The 18,271-nt window shown below is 37.3% G+C and overlaps 1 protein-coding gene across 3 annotated transcripts in view; it reads left to right on the plus strand.

Moving 5' to 3' along the window:
• IGF1 (insulin like growth factor 1) overlaps positions 1-6,886 on the plus strand; it is an 82,797-nt gene extending 75,911 nt beyond the window's left edge. For all 3 annotated transcript variants that reach the window (XM_058425622.1, XM_032168868.2, XM_032168869.2), the window contains one exon: positions 177-6,886. In XM_058425622.1, coding sequence (XP_058281605.1) covers positions 177-202 — 26 coding nt within the window. In that variant the 3' untranslated portion in view covers positions 203-6,886. The remainder of the gene's footprint in view (positions 1-176) is intronic.
• The last annotated feature ends 11,385 nt before the right edge of the window (positions 6,887-18,271 follow it).

Here is an 18,271-nt window from a genome sequence, read left to right on the forward strand (position 1 = left end):
AGAGTACTAAGGGCCTGTCCACCTACAAATGCTCTTCTCAGGAAAACCAAGGTTCAAGCTCTCTGTTAGCTCAACTGCTAAGGCGTAAGATATGGAAGGTTGAGACCCAGTGTTAGAAATAGATGGATACATAAAACTTCATCGAGTTAATGTCACTTTTTCTCCCTTATTTATAGGAAGTACATTTGAAGAACGCAAGTAGAGGGAGTGCAGGAAACAAGAACTACAGAATGTAGGAAGACCCTCCTGAGCAGTGAAGAGTGACATGCCACCGCAGGATCCTTTGCTCTGCACGAGTTACCTGTTAAACTTTGGAACACCTACCAAAAAATAAGTTTGACAACATTTAAAAGATGGGCGTTTCCCCCAATGAAATACACAAGTAAACATTCCAACATTGTCTTTAGGAGTGATTTGCACCTTGCAAAAATGGTCCTGGAGTTGGTAGATTGCTGTTGATCCTTTATCAATAATGTTCTATAGAAAAGAAAAAAATATATATATATATCTATCTTAGTCCCTGCCTCTCAAGAGCCACAAATGCATGGGTGTTGTATAGATCCAGTTGCACTAAATTCCTCTCTGAATCTTGGCTGCTGGAGCCATTCATTCAGCAACCTTGTCTAAGTGGTTTATGAATTGTTTCCTTATTTGCACTTCTTTCTACACAACACGGGCTGTTTGTTTTACAGTGTCTGATAATCTTGTTAGTCTATACCCACCACTTCCCTTCATAACCTTTATATTTGCCAAATTTGGCCTCGTCAAAAGCAGCAGCAAGTCGTCAAGAAGCACACCAATTCTTACTCACAAGATTCCATCTGTGGCATTTGTACCAAATATAAGTTGGATGCATTTTATTTTAGACACAAAGCTTTATTTTTCCACATCATGCTTACAAAAAAGAATAATGCAAATAGTTGCAACTTTGAGGCCAATCATTTTTAGGCATATGTTTTAAACATAGAAAGTTTCTTCAACTCAAAAGAGTTCCTTCAAATGATGAGTTAATGTGCAACCTAATTAGTAACTTTCCTCTTTTTATTTTTTCCATATAGAGCACTATGTAAATTTAGCATATCAATTATACAGGATATATCAAACAGTATGTAAAACTCTGTTTTTTAGTATAATGGTGCTATTTTGTAGTTTGTTATATGAAAGAGTCTGGCCAAAACGGTAATAGGTAAAAGCAAAACAATAGGGGAAGCCTGGAGCCAAAGATGACACAAGGGGAAGGGTACTGAAAACGCCATCCATTTGGGAAAGAAGGCAAAGTCCCCCCAGTTATGCCTTCCAAGAGGAACTTCAGACACAAAAGTCCACTGATGCAAATTGGACTGGCGAGTCCAGAGAGGAAACTGTGGAATGGAAAAAGCAGAAGGCTAGGAATTTTAGCAGTCCTGGTTTCTTTTTCTCACTGAAGAAATAAACATCTGCCAGCTGTGTCATGGACTCACCACTGTGTGACCTTGGGCAAGTCACTTCACCTCTCTGTGCCTCAGTTTCCTCATCTGCAAAATGGGGGCAATATGTCATCTACCTACCTCAAAGGGGTGGTATAAGGTTTAAAAAGATAAAGATTCAGATTTTTTTTTACCCTGGGTTGCTGTAAGGGTGCAACATCAGGGCACTTGAGTTGCTGAGATGCAAGGAATTCTATAAATAACCCATTCATAGCATAGCTAGAGATTGGTGAATTGAATGCTCCTGACATCTCAGTTCTTGTCAGTGAAGCTATCCAAATAACTGGCCAACTAACTAGTTGTTAAAAGCTAATAGCGCAATCTCTTTTAAAACATTTTTCAAAATATGTGGGAAGCATTTGATTTTCAATTTGATTTTGAATTCTGCATTTGGTTTTATGAATACAAAGATAAGTGAAAAGAGAGAAGGAAAAGAAAAAGGAGAAAAACAAAGAGATTTCTACCAGTGAAAAGGGAATTAATTACTCTATTTGTTAGCACTTACCGACTCTTCTATGCAGTTACTACATATCTAGTAAAACCTCTTTTAATACTATAAATAATATTCTATTCATTTTGAAAAACACAATGATTACTTCTTTTCTAGGCAATATAAGGAAAGTGACCCAAAATTTGAAATATTAAAATAACATCTAATAAAAAGTCACGAAGTTATCTTGTTTAACAAACTTTACTCTTATTCTTAGCTGTATATACATTTTTTTAAAAGTGTGTTAAAATATGCTTGACTAGAGTTTCCAGTTGAAAGGCAAAAACTTCCATCAAAACAAGAAATTTCCCATGCCTGCTTAGAAGGGTAGCCCCTAGCTCTCTATGAATGTGTTTTATCCATTCAACTGAAAATTGGTATCAAGAAAGTCCACTGGTTAGTGTACTAGTCCATCATAGCCTAGAAAATGATCCCCATCTGTAGATCAAGATTTTCTCATTAGAACAATGAATTATCCAACATTCAGATCTTTTTATTCACCTTAGAACTTTTTGGTTAAAAGTACCGAGGCTTGATTATTTCATGCAAATTCTATATTTTACATTCTTGGAAAGTCTATATGAAAAACAAAAATAACATCTTCAGTTTTTCTCCCACTGGGTCACCTCAAGGATCAGACGCCAGGAAAAAAAAAAAAAAAGACTCCCTGGATCTCTGAATATATGCAAAAAGAAGGCCCCATTTAGTGGAGCCAGCACTCCTGTTCAGTCAACAAGTATTTTAACTCTCAGTCCAACATTATTTGAATTGAGCACCTCAAGCATGCTTAGCAATGTTCTAACCACTATGGACAGATGTAAAAAAACTATACATCATTTTTGCCCTCTGCCTGTTTTCCAGACATACGGGTTCTGTGGAATAAGATACTGGACTCCTCTTCCCAAGATGGCACTTCTTTTTATTTCTTGTCCCCAGTGTGTACCTTTTAAAATTATTCCCTCTCAACAAAACTTTACAGGCAGTCTTCTGCAGACTTACGTGTTTTCTGTCATAGTTAGATGTGATAATTCTAAGAGTGTCTATGACTTATGTCCTTCACTTAATTCTATCCACAGTCAAAAATCCCCCAAGAAGGAAAGCTGAAAGATGCATTGCCATATTATCTTTCTTAACTTTTTCCAACACATAATCCTCTCCAACTGGATCATAAATAAATTGAAAATAACTCATTATACCAATTCACTATTTTATTTTTTAATGAATTAAAACTAGAAAACAAATTGATGCAAACCCTGGAAGTCAGTTGATTACTATATACTGCAGCAGAATGACTCGGATTTCTTAGAACGGAGCAACAAAAATGTCACAACCAAAAACTTTACAAGCTTTGCTTCAGAATTAGATTGCTTTACAATTTTTGAATGAGGCAATTTCAAGATATTTGTAAAAGAACGGTAAACATTGGTAAGAATGAGCTTTCAACTCATAGGCGTATTTCCAATTTAATTAACCATACTTGATACTTAGGTCAAATTTCTGTTCTCTCTTCCCCAAATAATATTAAAGTATTATTTGAACTTTTTAAGATGAGGCAGTTCCCCTGAAAAAGTTAATGCAGCTCTCCATCAGAATCCATTCTAAAAGGGATATGAAAATCTCTCAACACCCACCCTACATACACAGACACACACACACAGACACACACACACACACACACACACATTCACCCTAAGGATCCAATGGAATACTGAAATCACTTCCTTGAAAATTTTGTTAAAAAACAAACAACAAACAAAAAGCCTGTCCTCCCTTGAGAATCCTTCCTCTCCTTGGAACATCAATGTTTGTGTAGATGAAACCATCTCATGCTCTGTGGCTCCAGGGTTTCTGTTACTATTTTATGCACTTGGGAGAAGGCTTAGAATAAAAGATGTAGCACATTTTGCTTTCCTGTTTATTGTTTGGCCAGCTATGCCAATGTGGTGCTATTGTTTCTTTAAGAAAGTACTTGACTAAAAAAAAAAAAAAAAGAAAAAAAGAAAAAAAAGAAAGCATAGACATATTTTTTTAAAGTATAAAAACAACAATTCTATAGATAGATGGCTTAATAAAATAGCATTAGGTCTATCTAGCCACCACCACCTTTCAACTTTTTATCACTCACAAGTAGTGTACTGTTCACCAAATTGTGAATTTGGGGGTGCAGGGGCAGGAGATGGAAATTTTTTAAAGTTAGAAGGCTCCATTGTTTTGTTGGCTCTCAAACTTAGCAAAATTAGCAGTATATTATCCAATCTTCTGAACTTGATCAAGAGCATGGAGAATAAATACGGGAAAAAAGATCTTATAGGCAAATAGAAGAATTTAAAAGATAAGTAAGTTCCTTATTGATTTTTGTGCTCTCTGCTCTAAAACAGATATTCAGCAAGTGGAGAAAATAAGAACAAAGAGAAAAAATACATAGATTTACCTGCAAAAAATAGCTTCTGCCAAATCCCCCTTGGGTATTCTTTGGCATTTACTGGTTTATAGAAGATATTCTCCCTTCACCCAGACATCTCAAAGAGCAGTAGCTCTCATGAAAAGCAATCACTGATCTCATTTGGGAAATGTTGGGAAGTATTTCCTTATGAGATGGGGGTTATCTACTGATAAAGAATGAATTTATGAGAAATCGTTGAAAGAGATGGCTAACAATCTGTGAAGATTTTTTGTTTCTTGTTTTTTTCTTGTTTTTTTTTTTTTTTACTTTATACAGTCTTTATGAATTTGTTAATGTTCAAAATGACTTGGTTCTTTTCTTCTTTTTTTATATTGGAATGAGGAATAATAAGTTAAACCCACATAGACTTTTTAAAACTATAGGCTAGATAGAAATGTATGTTTGACTTGTTGAAGCTATAATCAGACTATTTAAAATGTTTTGCTATTTTTAATCTTAAAAGATTGTGCTAATTTATTAGAGCAGAACCTGTTTGGCTCTCCTCATAAGAAAGAATCTTTCCATTCAAATCACATGGGCTTTCCACCAATATTTTCAAAAGATAAATCTGATTTATGCAATGGCATCATTTATTTTAAAATGGAAGAATTATGAAACTTTATGCTCCTCCCTTGCAAAGACCATAAAGTCTAGATCTGGTAGGGGGGCAACAAAAAAAGGAAAATGTTGTTGATTCTTGGTTTTGGATTTTGTTTTGTTTTCAATGCCAGTGTTTAATCCTGTAGTACATATTTGCTTATTGCTATTTTAATATTTTATAAGACCTTCCTGTTAGGTATTAGAAAGTGATACATAGATATCTTTTTTGTGTAATTTCTATTTAAAAAAGAAAGAAGACTGTCAGAAGCTTTAAGTGCATATGGTACAGGATAAAGATATCAATTTAAATAACCAATTCCTATCTGGAAAAATGCTTTTGTTTTTTAAAGAAACCTCTCACAGATAAGACAGAGGCCCAGGGGATTTTTGAAGCTGTCTTTATCCTACCCCCATCCCAACCCAGTCCTTATTATTTTAGTATCTGCCCCAGAATTTTATAGAGGGCTGACCAAGCCGAAACTCTAGAATTAAAGGAACCTCATTGAAAACATATATTTCACGTGTTCCCTTTTTTTTTTTTTTTTTTTTTGGTGAGATGGGGTCTCGCACTGTCCCTCAGGCTGAGAGTGCAGTGGCATGATCTCGGCTCACTGCAACCTCCGCCTCCTGGGTTTAAGCGATTCTCCTGCCTCAGCCTCCCAAGTAGCTGGGATTACAGGTGCCCACCATTATGCCCAGCTAATTTTTTGTATTTTTAGTAGAGACAGGGTTTCACCATGTTGGCCAGGTTGGTCTCAAACTTCTGACCTTGTGATGTGCCCACCTCATCCTCCTAAAGTGCTGGGATTACAGGCATGAGCCACCAAGCCCTGCCCATGTGTTCCCTCTTAATGTATGATTACATTGATCTTAAACATGGTCCTTCTCTCCTCATTCTTCAACTATCTTTGATAGGGTCTTTCAAGGGGAAAAAAATCCAAGCTTTTTTAAAATAAAAAAAAAAAAAAGAGAGGACACTAAACCAAATGTTACTGCTCAACTGAAATATGAGTTAAGATGGAGATAGAGTTTCTCCTAATAACCTGAGCTGAATTACCTGTCACTTTCAAAAACATGACCTTCCACAATCCTTAGAATCTACCTTTTTTTTTATATTACTGAAGCCTAAAAGTAAACATTACTCATTTTATTTTGCCCAAAATGCACTGATGTAAAGTAGGAAAAATAAAAACAGAGCTCTAAAATCCCTTTCAAGCCACTCATTGACCCCACTCACCAACTCATAGCAAAGTCACTTCTGTTAATCCCTTAATCTGATTTTGTTTAGATATTTATCTTGTACCCGCTGCTAAACACACTGCAGGAGGGACTCTGAAACCTCAAGCTGTCTACTTACATCTTTTATCTGTGTCTGTGTATCATGAAAATGTCTATTCAAAATATCAAAACCTTTCAAATATCACGCAGCTTATATTCAGTTTACATAAAGGCCCCAAATACCATGTCAGATCTCTTTTTGGTAAAAGAGTTAATGAACTATGAGAATTGGGATTACATCATGTGTTTTGCCTCATGTATTTTTATCACTCTTATAGGCCAAGTGTGATAAATAAACTTACAGACACTGAATTAATTTCCCCTGCTACTTTGAAACCAGAAAATAATGACTGGCCATTCGTTACATCTGTCTTAGTTGAAAAGCATATTTTTTATTAAATTAATTCTGATTGTATTTGAAATTATTATTCAATTCACTTATGGCAGAGGAATATCAATCCTAATGACTTCTAAAAATGTAACTAATTGAATCATTATCTTACATTTACTGTTTAATAAGCATATTTTGAAAATGTATGGCTAGAGTGTCATAATAAAATGGTATATCTTTCTTTAGTAATTACATTAAAATTAGTCATGTTTGATTAATTAGTTCTTTTGGATAATGTTGGTGTAATGTGTCATTCCTTAAGAATTCTACTGTTACATAGTGTTTTTATTAAGGTCATTGCAACAAATAAACATGAAAACATACCCAGAAAAATAAAACTAATCATACACAAAAATGAAGATATCTCATAGAATTTACAGATTCTATTTAAAAGTAAATATATTTCAAAGGACTTGCAAAAGCTATGTAAGAGATGTATGAATTGTACAATATATGCATTAACAATAAAGCAGTTGTACATAAAATCCCCTCACTGTCACCCAACAGTGACTTATAATCCCTGACACAAAGTGGTTGGGAAAATATTCTATTGCCAGAAGGTTCAAACGTATCAAATAAGGCACATAATATATAAATGGCATCTAATACATTCCCATACCAAGAGATTTAGAAGAATGTGATCTCTCAGCATTCAGTTTTTGTTTCAATAAATCGTTCCAATTTTTTACTGAATAGATACTGTGAATATCAAACTCACAACAGCATTTATACAAGTACAAGGTATAAAGATTGGTAATGTCCCTCTTGTTTAAAAGCATCTCATTTCATTTTTTAAAAATTCATTAACTATTTGGAAAGTTACCCAAATATAAAAAAGTCTCACAAGTTTTATACTTAGGTTTAAGGAAATTATAGTAAAGTTTTCTTTAATATTTTCTCACTGGCAATTGGTGTCCATCTCACGTTCATTCCCACCTTTGCTCCCTCAAAATGTCCAAGAATCTCCTTGGGACTAACATTGTGCGGGCCCCTTCTTCCTCCAAATGTCTTGTTCATGCTCTTAGCATTTTGCCTCCTGTAGTCATGGTGTTCTGTATTACTTCTCTCCCCACTTCACTCCAGACAATCCCTCTCTCCTTTCATTCACACTAGGGTGACCTAGCCACAGCCTTTCACTAAAGATTTTGTAGACAATGAAAAGGGGATGAGTTAAGCACAAGACAGAAAATACCTTCCACTTCAATGGCAAACATCACTATTACCACGAATCCAAGGAATTTCTGGCTGCTCATGTGCCTCCTGTCATCTTAGCAAGATCTTTTCCACTCTTCTGCAAACTCTCCCAGGAATCACTTTCTATCAAACCCTTTATCCCTTCCTTTGGAAAGAACTTATAAGAAAATTATATTGTATTCTTATGCAGGGCAATCTTCTCCCATCACAGCTTTGCCGGTGGTGGGGGTGGGGGCAGGGCTGGCTCACCTTTTATTACTGAATATGTACAAAACGTGTTCTTTCCTTAAAGGAAAAAACAGTTCTATCCCTAAGAGGAATTCTATCTTCCTTCCAGGTCATCTACATCAAATAACAGCCTCTTTTTTTAAAAGAACATCTTTTTCTTCTGTAAGATCTTTTTGCAGATAATTACCACCACTCCAACAATAATGGTGGTTAATATTTACTGAGCACTTACTGTGAGTCAGTCATTATGCCAAGCGGTTTACCTATATTATCTCGTTCATCCTCCCAACAAGCCTATGCATCAGGCACTATTGTAAACACTGACTGATAAGGAAATGGAGGCTCAAAGACATTACTTAGTTTACTGAAGGTCACAGATCAGCAGAGAAGGCTTGAATCTGGGTCTGAGGACATCAAATCTGGGTCTAAAGACATTTGCTTTTACTACCCCACCACTTATACCGAATCCAGGCATGAGGACAGCTCAGAATACTGACTGATACTTTCTTGTTCAAAATTGGCTTTACACGCTACAGGCAGACACATGGCTAATGGCACCTTTGAGTGATGACCTATTATTGAGTATGATATTATCAGGATAAAGAAGCATTTCTGCACGGTAACCAATGTATCTAATAATGTGTCATTCCCCAGTGCCGTTCTTCCACATGTGCACATCAGTTCTGGATAGTGCTTCACGCTATGTAGGTAACACCCAGGGATATAGAGCCAATCTTGGGATACCTCCATGAGGAAGGTTATGTGTTGGCTCTTATACAGTCCAGGAATAAACATTCCCACCTAAGTGAAACTGGAAGCTGATTATACAGAATCTTACCAAGACCTCTGGCAACAATCCACCTGTTTTTCTCTTGACAGCTTACCGAAGTTAGTGTAGACTCAAGTGCTATGGTTGAATCAGGGCTTCTGGAGAAAAACTGCGGACTTAGAGCCTAGAGTTCCATGAGATGAACATTCCCATATCCCTGCCCTCCAAAGTGGTCTTAGACAGCCCACACAAGCATTCCCAGTGGGTGGAGTGGTGCTGGTCCTAGATAATTTGGGAGACATTTGGCACTGTTGCAATGACTGGGGAGAGTATTTCTGACATTTATTGGGTATGAACCAGGTCTCCAGACATTTCAAGTAGGAGATAATCCTGTTTATAATCACCTAAGTCCAGAATATAACTCCAATTTATTTATAAACTCAAAGTGTTTTTGCACAATTTTAACATAAACCGACTTCTTCAGGGATGCAATTACCATACAAATTAAGAAAAGGTAGAACTTTACCAAGTCTTTTTCACTGTTTTAGAAAATCACATCATCAGTGGCAATGCTAATTGTGCTGTTTGAATCTTTCCACTCCACATCTGCATCAGTCCGCACGTGCAGCTGTCCCATGCATGATTCTCCACGAGTATAAACATCCGACCACTTCCGTGTGTTTTCTAGGAGAGTTTTGCCTAAGCATTCTATCTTGTAATGCATGTTATTTTATTACAAACTCTTTTCCTTTTATTTCTCCTTTATGTACAGTTCAGGCATCATTTTGCTTTTTGTTAAAATTGTTTATGTTGATATTATCTGTGAATTTCACTTAGGGACATTAAAGGGTAGATCATAAAATATATGTTATAAAAAGGAGAGCTTTGGGTCTGATAGGGTTGAAACTGCTGGGCTATACCCATCCATTATGAGCCTCCCCGAGTCATAGTGACAGATGGATGGCAGAGCCTTCGCCCCCTTCCCAGTGAAGCATTCTAAGTGTAAAGCTCAGCTGAAAGCTGGTATCTTCCTCACCTGTTTATGGATAGAGATTAAACCTCTGGGATCCCATAAAGGATAATGGTTATAGTTAATACAACATCTGGTTTCTAAATGTTCTTTTCTTCACCCTGTGATGGAATGAGATGGCTTGTAAAAGAATAAAGCAATCACTAAAAACAGGAGCAGATGTAAATTGGATTTGAGACAATTGCAACAGTACATCAGAAGTAAAATTTGACCTTGAACTACAAGTAAGGTAGGAAATGTGGCCTGGTAGGGAGGTTTCTCTTTTAAGAGGAGATTTAAAAACTGGGTAACTGTGCTATAATTTTCTAACTCCACCTCACTTATTTAATTCAGTGTTTCCTGCTTAGGTCCAAACCTCCTTCAGAAAGAACCCTGAGTAGGGTCTCTCCCTTCAAATGGACATGTAGGGGATAACAGGGATCATAGAAATGTCCCTATACATGTGCTATGGCTGAACCTATCACTCCACCCCATGAATATGGAACTGTCTTTCCCAACCCCAAATCTCTAAAAGGGAAACAGAGGCGGGAGGTGATTGTTCCTGGAGAGAGGGAAGGAGACAACAGTAAGAAAGAAACACGACCCAGGATTGTGCTTCTCCATCCTATTTAGTTCAGAGCTTCAAATTCAGCCACCCTTATACGATCTAAAATATTCAAAAATAAGGCTACCCCAGAGCCAAATTTCTTTTTATTTCTTCTGCCTCACTCTGCTTTAAAGATGAATTGGAAATAGAGACATCCTCATCTCTCAACTATCACTAAGTAGATTCTCTTAGATAGTTAATATTGAAAAGTGTCCTCTGGTATCTCTAGACCTCACTGCTATAGTGAAAGGTACAGTGGAATAATTTAATATAGATTTGTGCTAGAATGTGCTGGCTGATTACTTGTTTGCTCTCATATCCATTTCCCAACATTCCCTTGATTTGCTCATTTTCACAAGGAGCTACATTTTTCAGCACCTATGAGCTCTGGTTTCTGGGTAGGTTTGGCCAATAGAAGGCATTAGCAAAAGACAAAAGACAAGAAGAAGGGAGAAGCCAGGTATTATCCCCCTTTTCTCTTTGCCTCCAACAGCATCTTCAGCAGTACTTGCAGCTCTTGGCTCCATAACCCCTTCCTCCCAGTGCAAGCAGCATTCTGTTCCCCTAGTGGACCTAGATCCATGCAGATGGTTTTTCCCCTCTCTGAGTATCTCTAGCCATAGGGATGGTAGTGATTCTAGGATGTTGTTTTTTCTGGGTTGACTCCCCTCCCTTATTTAGCTACTTATCTCTTCCACCACCTGTATTAAATCCCCTCTGTTGGTTGTGCACAGTGGCTCACACCTGTAATCCCAGCACCTTTGGGGGTCAAGGCAGGAGGATCACTTGATTCCAGGAGTTGGAGACCAGCATGGGTAACAGAGTGAGACCTTATCTCTCCTAAAAAATATAAATAAATAAATAAATAAATAAATAAATAAATAAAAAGCTGGGTGTGATGGTGCGCCCCTGTAGTCCCAGCTACTCAAGAGGCTAAGGTGGGAGGATCACTTGATCCCAGGAGGTCAAGGCTGCAATGAGCCGTGATCACGCCACTGCATTCCAGCTCAGACTAGGCAAGATGGTTTACTGCACAGAGCGAGATGTCTAAAAAAAAAAAAAAAACAGAAAAAAAAAATCCTCTCTGTTTAAAATGCCTGGTCTAGAAGGGTTTCTGCTCTCCTTACTAGGCCCTAACTAGTACAAACAGGAATTATATAGCAGTAAGAAACAAGTGCTGAAATCAGGCAGATGTGGGCTTGTGTCATGCTCTAATATGTGCTTTGGACAAATTAAAATGACTTCTGTGGGGTTTAGTTTCCTCTTATTTTGATAAAAACAGCAATATCTGCCTCAAATTAGTATTTAAGGATTAAACATTATCATACAATAGTTCCTAAACTTCTGGATTTCTCAAAACAGTGAAATTTCTAAAAATAAAACTAGAAATTGAGAAAAATCAACCTAAGGTGTCAAAATCTTTATTTGCCTAAAATAAGGAAATAAAAAATCATCTATCATCACCATTGTATCACTGAAAATGAATTAATTTTTTAAAAACATGGCAAGAATATAATCTAAGAAAAAAGGGCAGATTCTTTAATTGCGTAAATTAAGCTTTCTAGAAAATTCATCATTAATTTAATTTTTTTTCATCTTTTTAATTTTTCTGTGGCTAGATGAAACCACTGGCATAGTCCAGCACTAGTCTGCTTATCAGCTCTTGTTTTGTGTGGTCTCTGGTATTTTTACTATTACTTTTATTATCATTACTCCTGCTGTTATTAAGAATGAGAGTATTAATTAAGGATCTAAGATAGCCAAAGTAGAATTCTCTCCATTGGCTTTGTCATATCATTTTCTTTTTTTTATTTTTTAATTATATTTTAAGTTCTGGGGTACATGTGCAGAACGTGCAGGCTTGTTACATAGGTATACACGTGCCATGGTGGTTTACTGCACCCATCAACCCATCATCTACATTAGGTATTTCTCCTAATGCTGTCCCTCCCCTAGCCCCCTACCCCTTGACAGGCCCCGGTGTGTGTCACTCTGTTTTCTATATATACTCTTAACTCATGGCCTCAACATTTCTGACATTGACCACATTTCCCCCTAATTTGACTCTGACCAGAAACATCAGGTAAAAAGTGCTAGTGCAGATCCTTGCACCACAATGCAGATGTAAAAATTTCAAGTCTAGCATTTTCTTACTGTGTCATAATTCTTTATCTTTCTTCACTCCAGCCCAGCCCAGCCAGCAGACATACAAAGTTTTCATGTAATAATTTTTAACTACTTATTTGATATTTTCAGGTTGTCCCTTTATAATGTTAAAATAATTTATCCTCAATGTAATCAATTCGAAGGAACAATGCAAATAAGTATGTTGCTTGTCTGTGTACAAACCAAACACTAAGAATTTTTCCACCAGTTTTGCTGGATTCATCAGCATATAATTTTATTCTGCCTTTTACTTTTAGTCATATTTATTCCATAGCATATTCTTTTAAGACATCACTATTATACTTAGAAATCAATGAAATAAGATTTGATGGTCTGATCTCTTACTTCTCAGCCTTCAAAATTTTCCATAATGCCAAATAAGAGAAATATCCCTGGTATAGCAATCTCTAATTCCCTGAAAGAGAAGTGAACTTGAAAAGAATTTTCAAGTCCTTTTTAAGCCATGAAGATTTATTTTGAATCTTTCAGTGTGTGCATAGCATTATTCCAAGTCCTCTTCAGGGTCACTCTTGTAGGACCCAGGGTATATCTGTTAACTGAAAAAGCAATTTGAGAACCTCTAAGACTGACTTTTGAAAATGCGGTATCCACAAAAACAGATTTTAGATGCCATCCCAGCAGGTGCTGGTAACTCTGTACTTGTGTGGAAGATGCCTTCTGTGGGTTTGTTTAGGAGCTGTTTTATGGATACCAGCATTCTTCTCAAGAACACTGAGCATTCTTTGCTGTATCCTTGTATGACCACTTCACAAGAATTCTGTGTTGACTTGTATTTCCCAGTAAAAGTATGAAGCAAGCAAAAGCAGTCTGATAAGGAAAATCTGTTGGGGAAAGGTTTGCTTAGAGAGTCTTTTGGGCACATTCATGCTCTCTAGAGCTTTTTTGTATAACACTGGTAAGCCAATTCTCAAAGCCAAACTGATAATACTCCAATGCTTACAAGTAGACACTTGTACAAAAGAACTATACACTCCTGGATGCTCACACTGCCCTTTGCTTGAGAACTAAATGAACATAGGAATGCAGATGCAGGCAGACATGAGCATGACAGTTTCATGTGCATTTGTTCATGGTGTTGTCTCTGAAAAGGTGATCTCTGTCCCAAGAGTTGAGGAAGGAGGGCAGACAAAACTTTCTGAAGAAGCAACCTAGATAAACCCACTTGGAGTTATTCTTCCAGTAGTTTAAATAGATTGCACACACAACCGCTCACACTTTCTCTCTGGGCCCCCTTGGGACCAATGCTAGATAGTTTTGAGACAAGCAGACAGGATTAGGGGTCAAGTCTGTGAACCATGGAATGCAATTTTCCTCTCCATGAAACTAACTGGCCCTTTTGGGGATCAAACCTATGACCTTGAGCTTGTTAGCACTCTACTCCAACTATGCCCCAAACAAATACAGGTCTGAAGCCAGAGGACTCCAAACCACACATAAAAATGTAATCAACAGAGCCACAAGGAAACACATAAAGTAAACACTTTCCATATAGGCAAAAAGAACAGAAGATTTGGAAAGAGCCTACATTCTCTGAATCCCTTAGTCATCTGAAGGCTTACTGGAAATTTCCACGTGGATATCTTCCAACACTTTGACTTCAACCCATTTTCCTCTCTCAGTCTCCACCTCTAAAAGCAATTTACTATTTGGAACTTTCTGTCTATGGCACCATAATTCAGTCAACCAAGTTCAGAACCTTGGAGTTTTCCTCAGCAACACATTCAAACATCCAATGCTCATTAGGTCATCCTTCAAGGTCATTTATGCTAAATAACAGCCTCTTTTTAAAAATAGAGATCAAAATATGCTAAGGCCATTATTCAAACATCTCTTATATCTCTCCTCCTGCCTACCTCCAAAGGCATCACTCTTATTAGTCCAACCCTTATTGCCTTCTGGACAATAGCAATCACTGCTCACCAGTACTCCTCTCTCAATACATTTGATATAGCATTTTTAAAGTTTTGCTTGGCATACCTCATGAAAAACTTCAGTGGTCACCATTTTCAATTTGATATCTTTCTTTCTCTTAATAGCTATTGCAACTAAAATATTCACATGCACCACACCTTTGCATAAGTCATTCACCCTACTTGGAAAGCTTCCCCTTGCTTCCCAAATATTCAAAGGCTAGCCATCATTTAAGGCATAGACCATGTTTCAATTCTGTATTTCTAGGCTCCTCCAAAATCAATGACTGTTTCTCTCTGTTGAACTCCTGGACCCAACCTTAGCAATATCATTCATTAGGAATCTAATTCTCTATGAATCTATCATTAGTACATTTTTCCTCTATGTAATGGTTCTTTAGCCATCATATTGTAAATTTTCTTAAGGTAGAGTTTAGGCTTTTATCTCACAGGCATTTACTGAGCACTAATGTGTGAGAGATGTTATTCTGGAAATATAATTGTGAGCAAAACAGATTTACATTATGGTAATGAGGAGATGGACAATAAACAGATACATGAACAACATGCTTGCAAATAGTAGAATTAAAAAACCAAGAGGTCAATATGTTAAAAACATGCATTGAATCACTATTACTAATTCACCTCTTTTCAGGGGCTGGGCAGTCTAATGGAAAAACCAAACCTTTGCAAAATGAATTGTTCCCCCAATCTGTCTTAGGTTCCCTTCACTTTCAGTATTCTCTCTCTTACAAAGTTCATCCTATTACCTGGTTTCCTCTTCCATACAGGTGATTTTAGATTGATGTCTCTCTTTTGAAGTGTAGTTATCATAATCTACTGCCTGACAATCACCTCCACCTAGAATTATACTGTCCAATACAGTAGCTAGTGAGCACTCGAGATATGGCTAGTACAAATTGGGATGTGCTGTGGGTATAAAATACATATGGCATTTCAAAAACTTAGCCTGAAAAAAAGAATATAACATAATCAATATTTTATGGCAATTACATATTGGAATGAAAGTATTTTGGTTATATTAGGTTAAATAAAATATATTACTAAAATTAGTTTCATTCTACTTTTTTTAATGTGGCTACTAGGAAAATTTAAATGACCCATGGCTTACATTTGTGGTTGTCATATGTCTGTTGGACAGTACTGACCTAGATCTACCAACCATTCAGATATGGAGCACTTACTGCATGCCATGATTCTACTTGGTGCCTAACTTCTTATACTGTCAGTACTTCAATCTGGTGAGTCTAAACTGAATATGCTCCTTCCCCTTTCTCATCCCAAGGTTACTCTACACTTCCACTTTGCCACTTTCATCAGTTACTGTGTTCCAACTTTCCAGAGTTAGAAAGTCAGACATCTTTATCTTTTCTCACAGTGCATCATTTGCCAGGTCCTGTGCAGTTCCCTCAATAAGGTCCTCTCTGTTTTCTCTCTCCCCACTATTCTCATGCCACTGACATCTCTCAATGGACAACTTAATAGGCTCCCTGCCTCCTTCTCTTCCCACTCCAGTCTAATCTATATGCTACTGCCACATCAATCTTCCTAATCCACCAAAGTGATGTCAGAGTAAAAGAATGGTGCATTTGAAGGGGCCTTCCAAATCTCTGTAGGCTCCTTTCAAAATGAGATGAATAGATAAGATTTACAGGGGAAGTACTGCCTGTTTGCCACTGACTATTAATAGCTCACATGTATAATCATGTGAAATCATTCCAATAATATTATGAGAGAGGTCTTATTTTTATTATACCCATTTTGCAAATGGGAATCCCAAGACCCAGGGAGATTAAGTAACATACACCAAGGTATGTTAACATTATTTGTGAGCCCAGGTCTATTTGCCTCCAGAGGTGTTGCTCTTAAATTCTGTGTTATATTATTAAAGTAATTGGGGAAAGTCTTCATAGTCCTCTCCCCACAAAACTTGCATCTTTCTAGATCAGTAAGTTCATCCTATGTCAGGTCAAAAGTCCTATTCATCCTATGTCAAGTCAAAAGTCGAAGTCATTTTTGATGCTGTTCTTTCTATCACACTCCAAATGAAATCCATCAGCAAATCTCATAATCACTCTCCTAAAAACATACACCAAATCTTCATACATACACTGTCATCACAAGCCCTGCCACTGCTCACTTAAAATGTAATTTGGTTACTTAATGCTGTAGTGGGTTGAACTGTATCCCTCAAAAAGATATATTTGAGCCTTACCGCCCACACACACACACTTATTAATGTGACCTTGTTTGGAAATAGAGTCTTTGCAGATGTGGTTAGTTAAGAATCCCAAGACTGAATCATTCTTGATCTAGGGTGGATCCTAAATCCAATAAATGGTGTCTTTCTAAGAGCAAGGAGAGGGCGATTTGGACAGAGACACTGATACATGGGGAAAGGCCATGTGAAGAGGGAGGCAGAGACTGGAGTTGTGCTTCCACAAGCCAAGGAATGCCAGAAGCCACCAGAGCTGGAAGAGGCAAGGAAGGATTCTCCTCTAGAGCGTTCAGAGAGAGAGTGTGGTCCTGCTGACACCTTGATGTCTTACTTCTGGCCTCCAGAATTGTGAGAGAATACATTTCTATTGGCTTAAGCACTCTGTTTGTGGTAGTATGTTGTGGCATCCCTAGAAAAATAATACTCCGTCCTTTCATCTTCTACAGTCTGTTCTTAACACAGGAACTTCCGGTTTCCGGTCTTGCAGGTAAGGAGCTTAGAAGTCAAAACTCCATTCTCAAAACAAGTAAAAAGCTGAACAGAATGAACAATCAACAACTCTTTTTGGATCCATAAGAGAGGGGAAGACACAAGGCAAACTGCTATCCACAAGACTGGAGACAGACAGACAAATACAGGGAATCATGGCTTCCCAGGACAGGCTCATGAGCAGAAACTGCCATGGGAACTAGTGCTGTGGAGGAACATCTGAACTGTAATTGACTAATTACTGGGGACTCAGTGCTGACAAGCCAGAGAATTAAAAACTTTAGGGGTCTCAGGAGCTCAACCAAGTCCCCACAGTAAGCCTAAGAGAAAAATCCTCTCATGTTTCCATCAGGGGGAGAGTAAAGGGAACCATTTTGAAATAGGCCAGGGAATTCTGTTCTTAACAAGATCTTCCCCAGAATAAACTAATTAATCAGAGTCTAACCTCCTAGGGTATCATCAGAAACTAACTGACCTGGGGGAAAGGAAATACCCAACTCCATCCCACTCTAGCCATTCTGTTCCACCTAAAAGGGAAGAAAAAACTGAGAAATACTTCTGAAGTTCACAGTTCAAAGGCATAGACTCACTAAAGGACTGAGACTTAAGTATATGACTATAGATTGCTTGCCTGCTCCCCACAGCTTACCCCACATTACAAGGGGCTTACTTACCTGATACATCACATCCAACTGCCAAAAAATTATAAACCATACCAAAAGACAAAAACATCATTTGAAAAGACAGAGCAAGCATCAGAACCAAATATGGCAGGGATATTGGAATTATCAGACCAGGAATTTAAAACAACTGTGATTAATATGCCAAGGGGTCTAATGGATAAAGAATGACTTTGATGGGCTTCTTAGTAGACTGGACACAGTTGAGGAAAGAATCTCTGAGCATGAGGATATAGCAGTAGAAACTTAAAAAAATTGAAAAGCGAAGAGAACAAATACTGGGGACAAAAA

The sequence above is a fragment of the Hylobates moloch genome, unplaced genomic scaffold (genome assembly GCF_009828535.3).
Source record: "Hylobates moloch isolate HMO894 unplaced genomic scaffold, HMol_V3 SCAFFOLD_12, whole genome shotgun sequence".
Classification (NCBI taxonomy): domain Eukaryota; kingdom Metazoa; phylum Chordata; class Mammalia; order Primates; family Hylobatidae; genus Hylobates; species Hylobates moloch.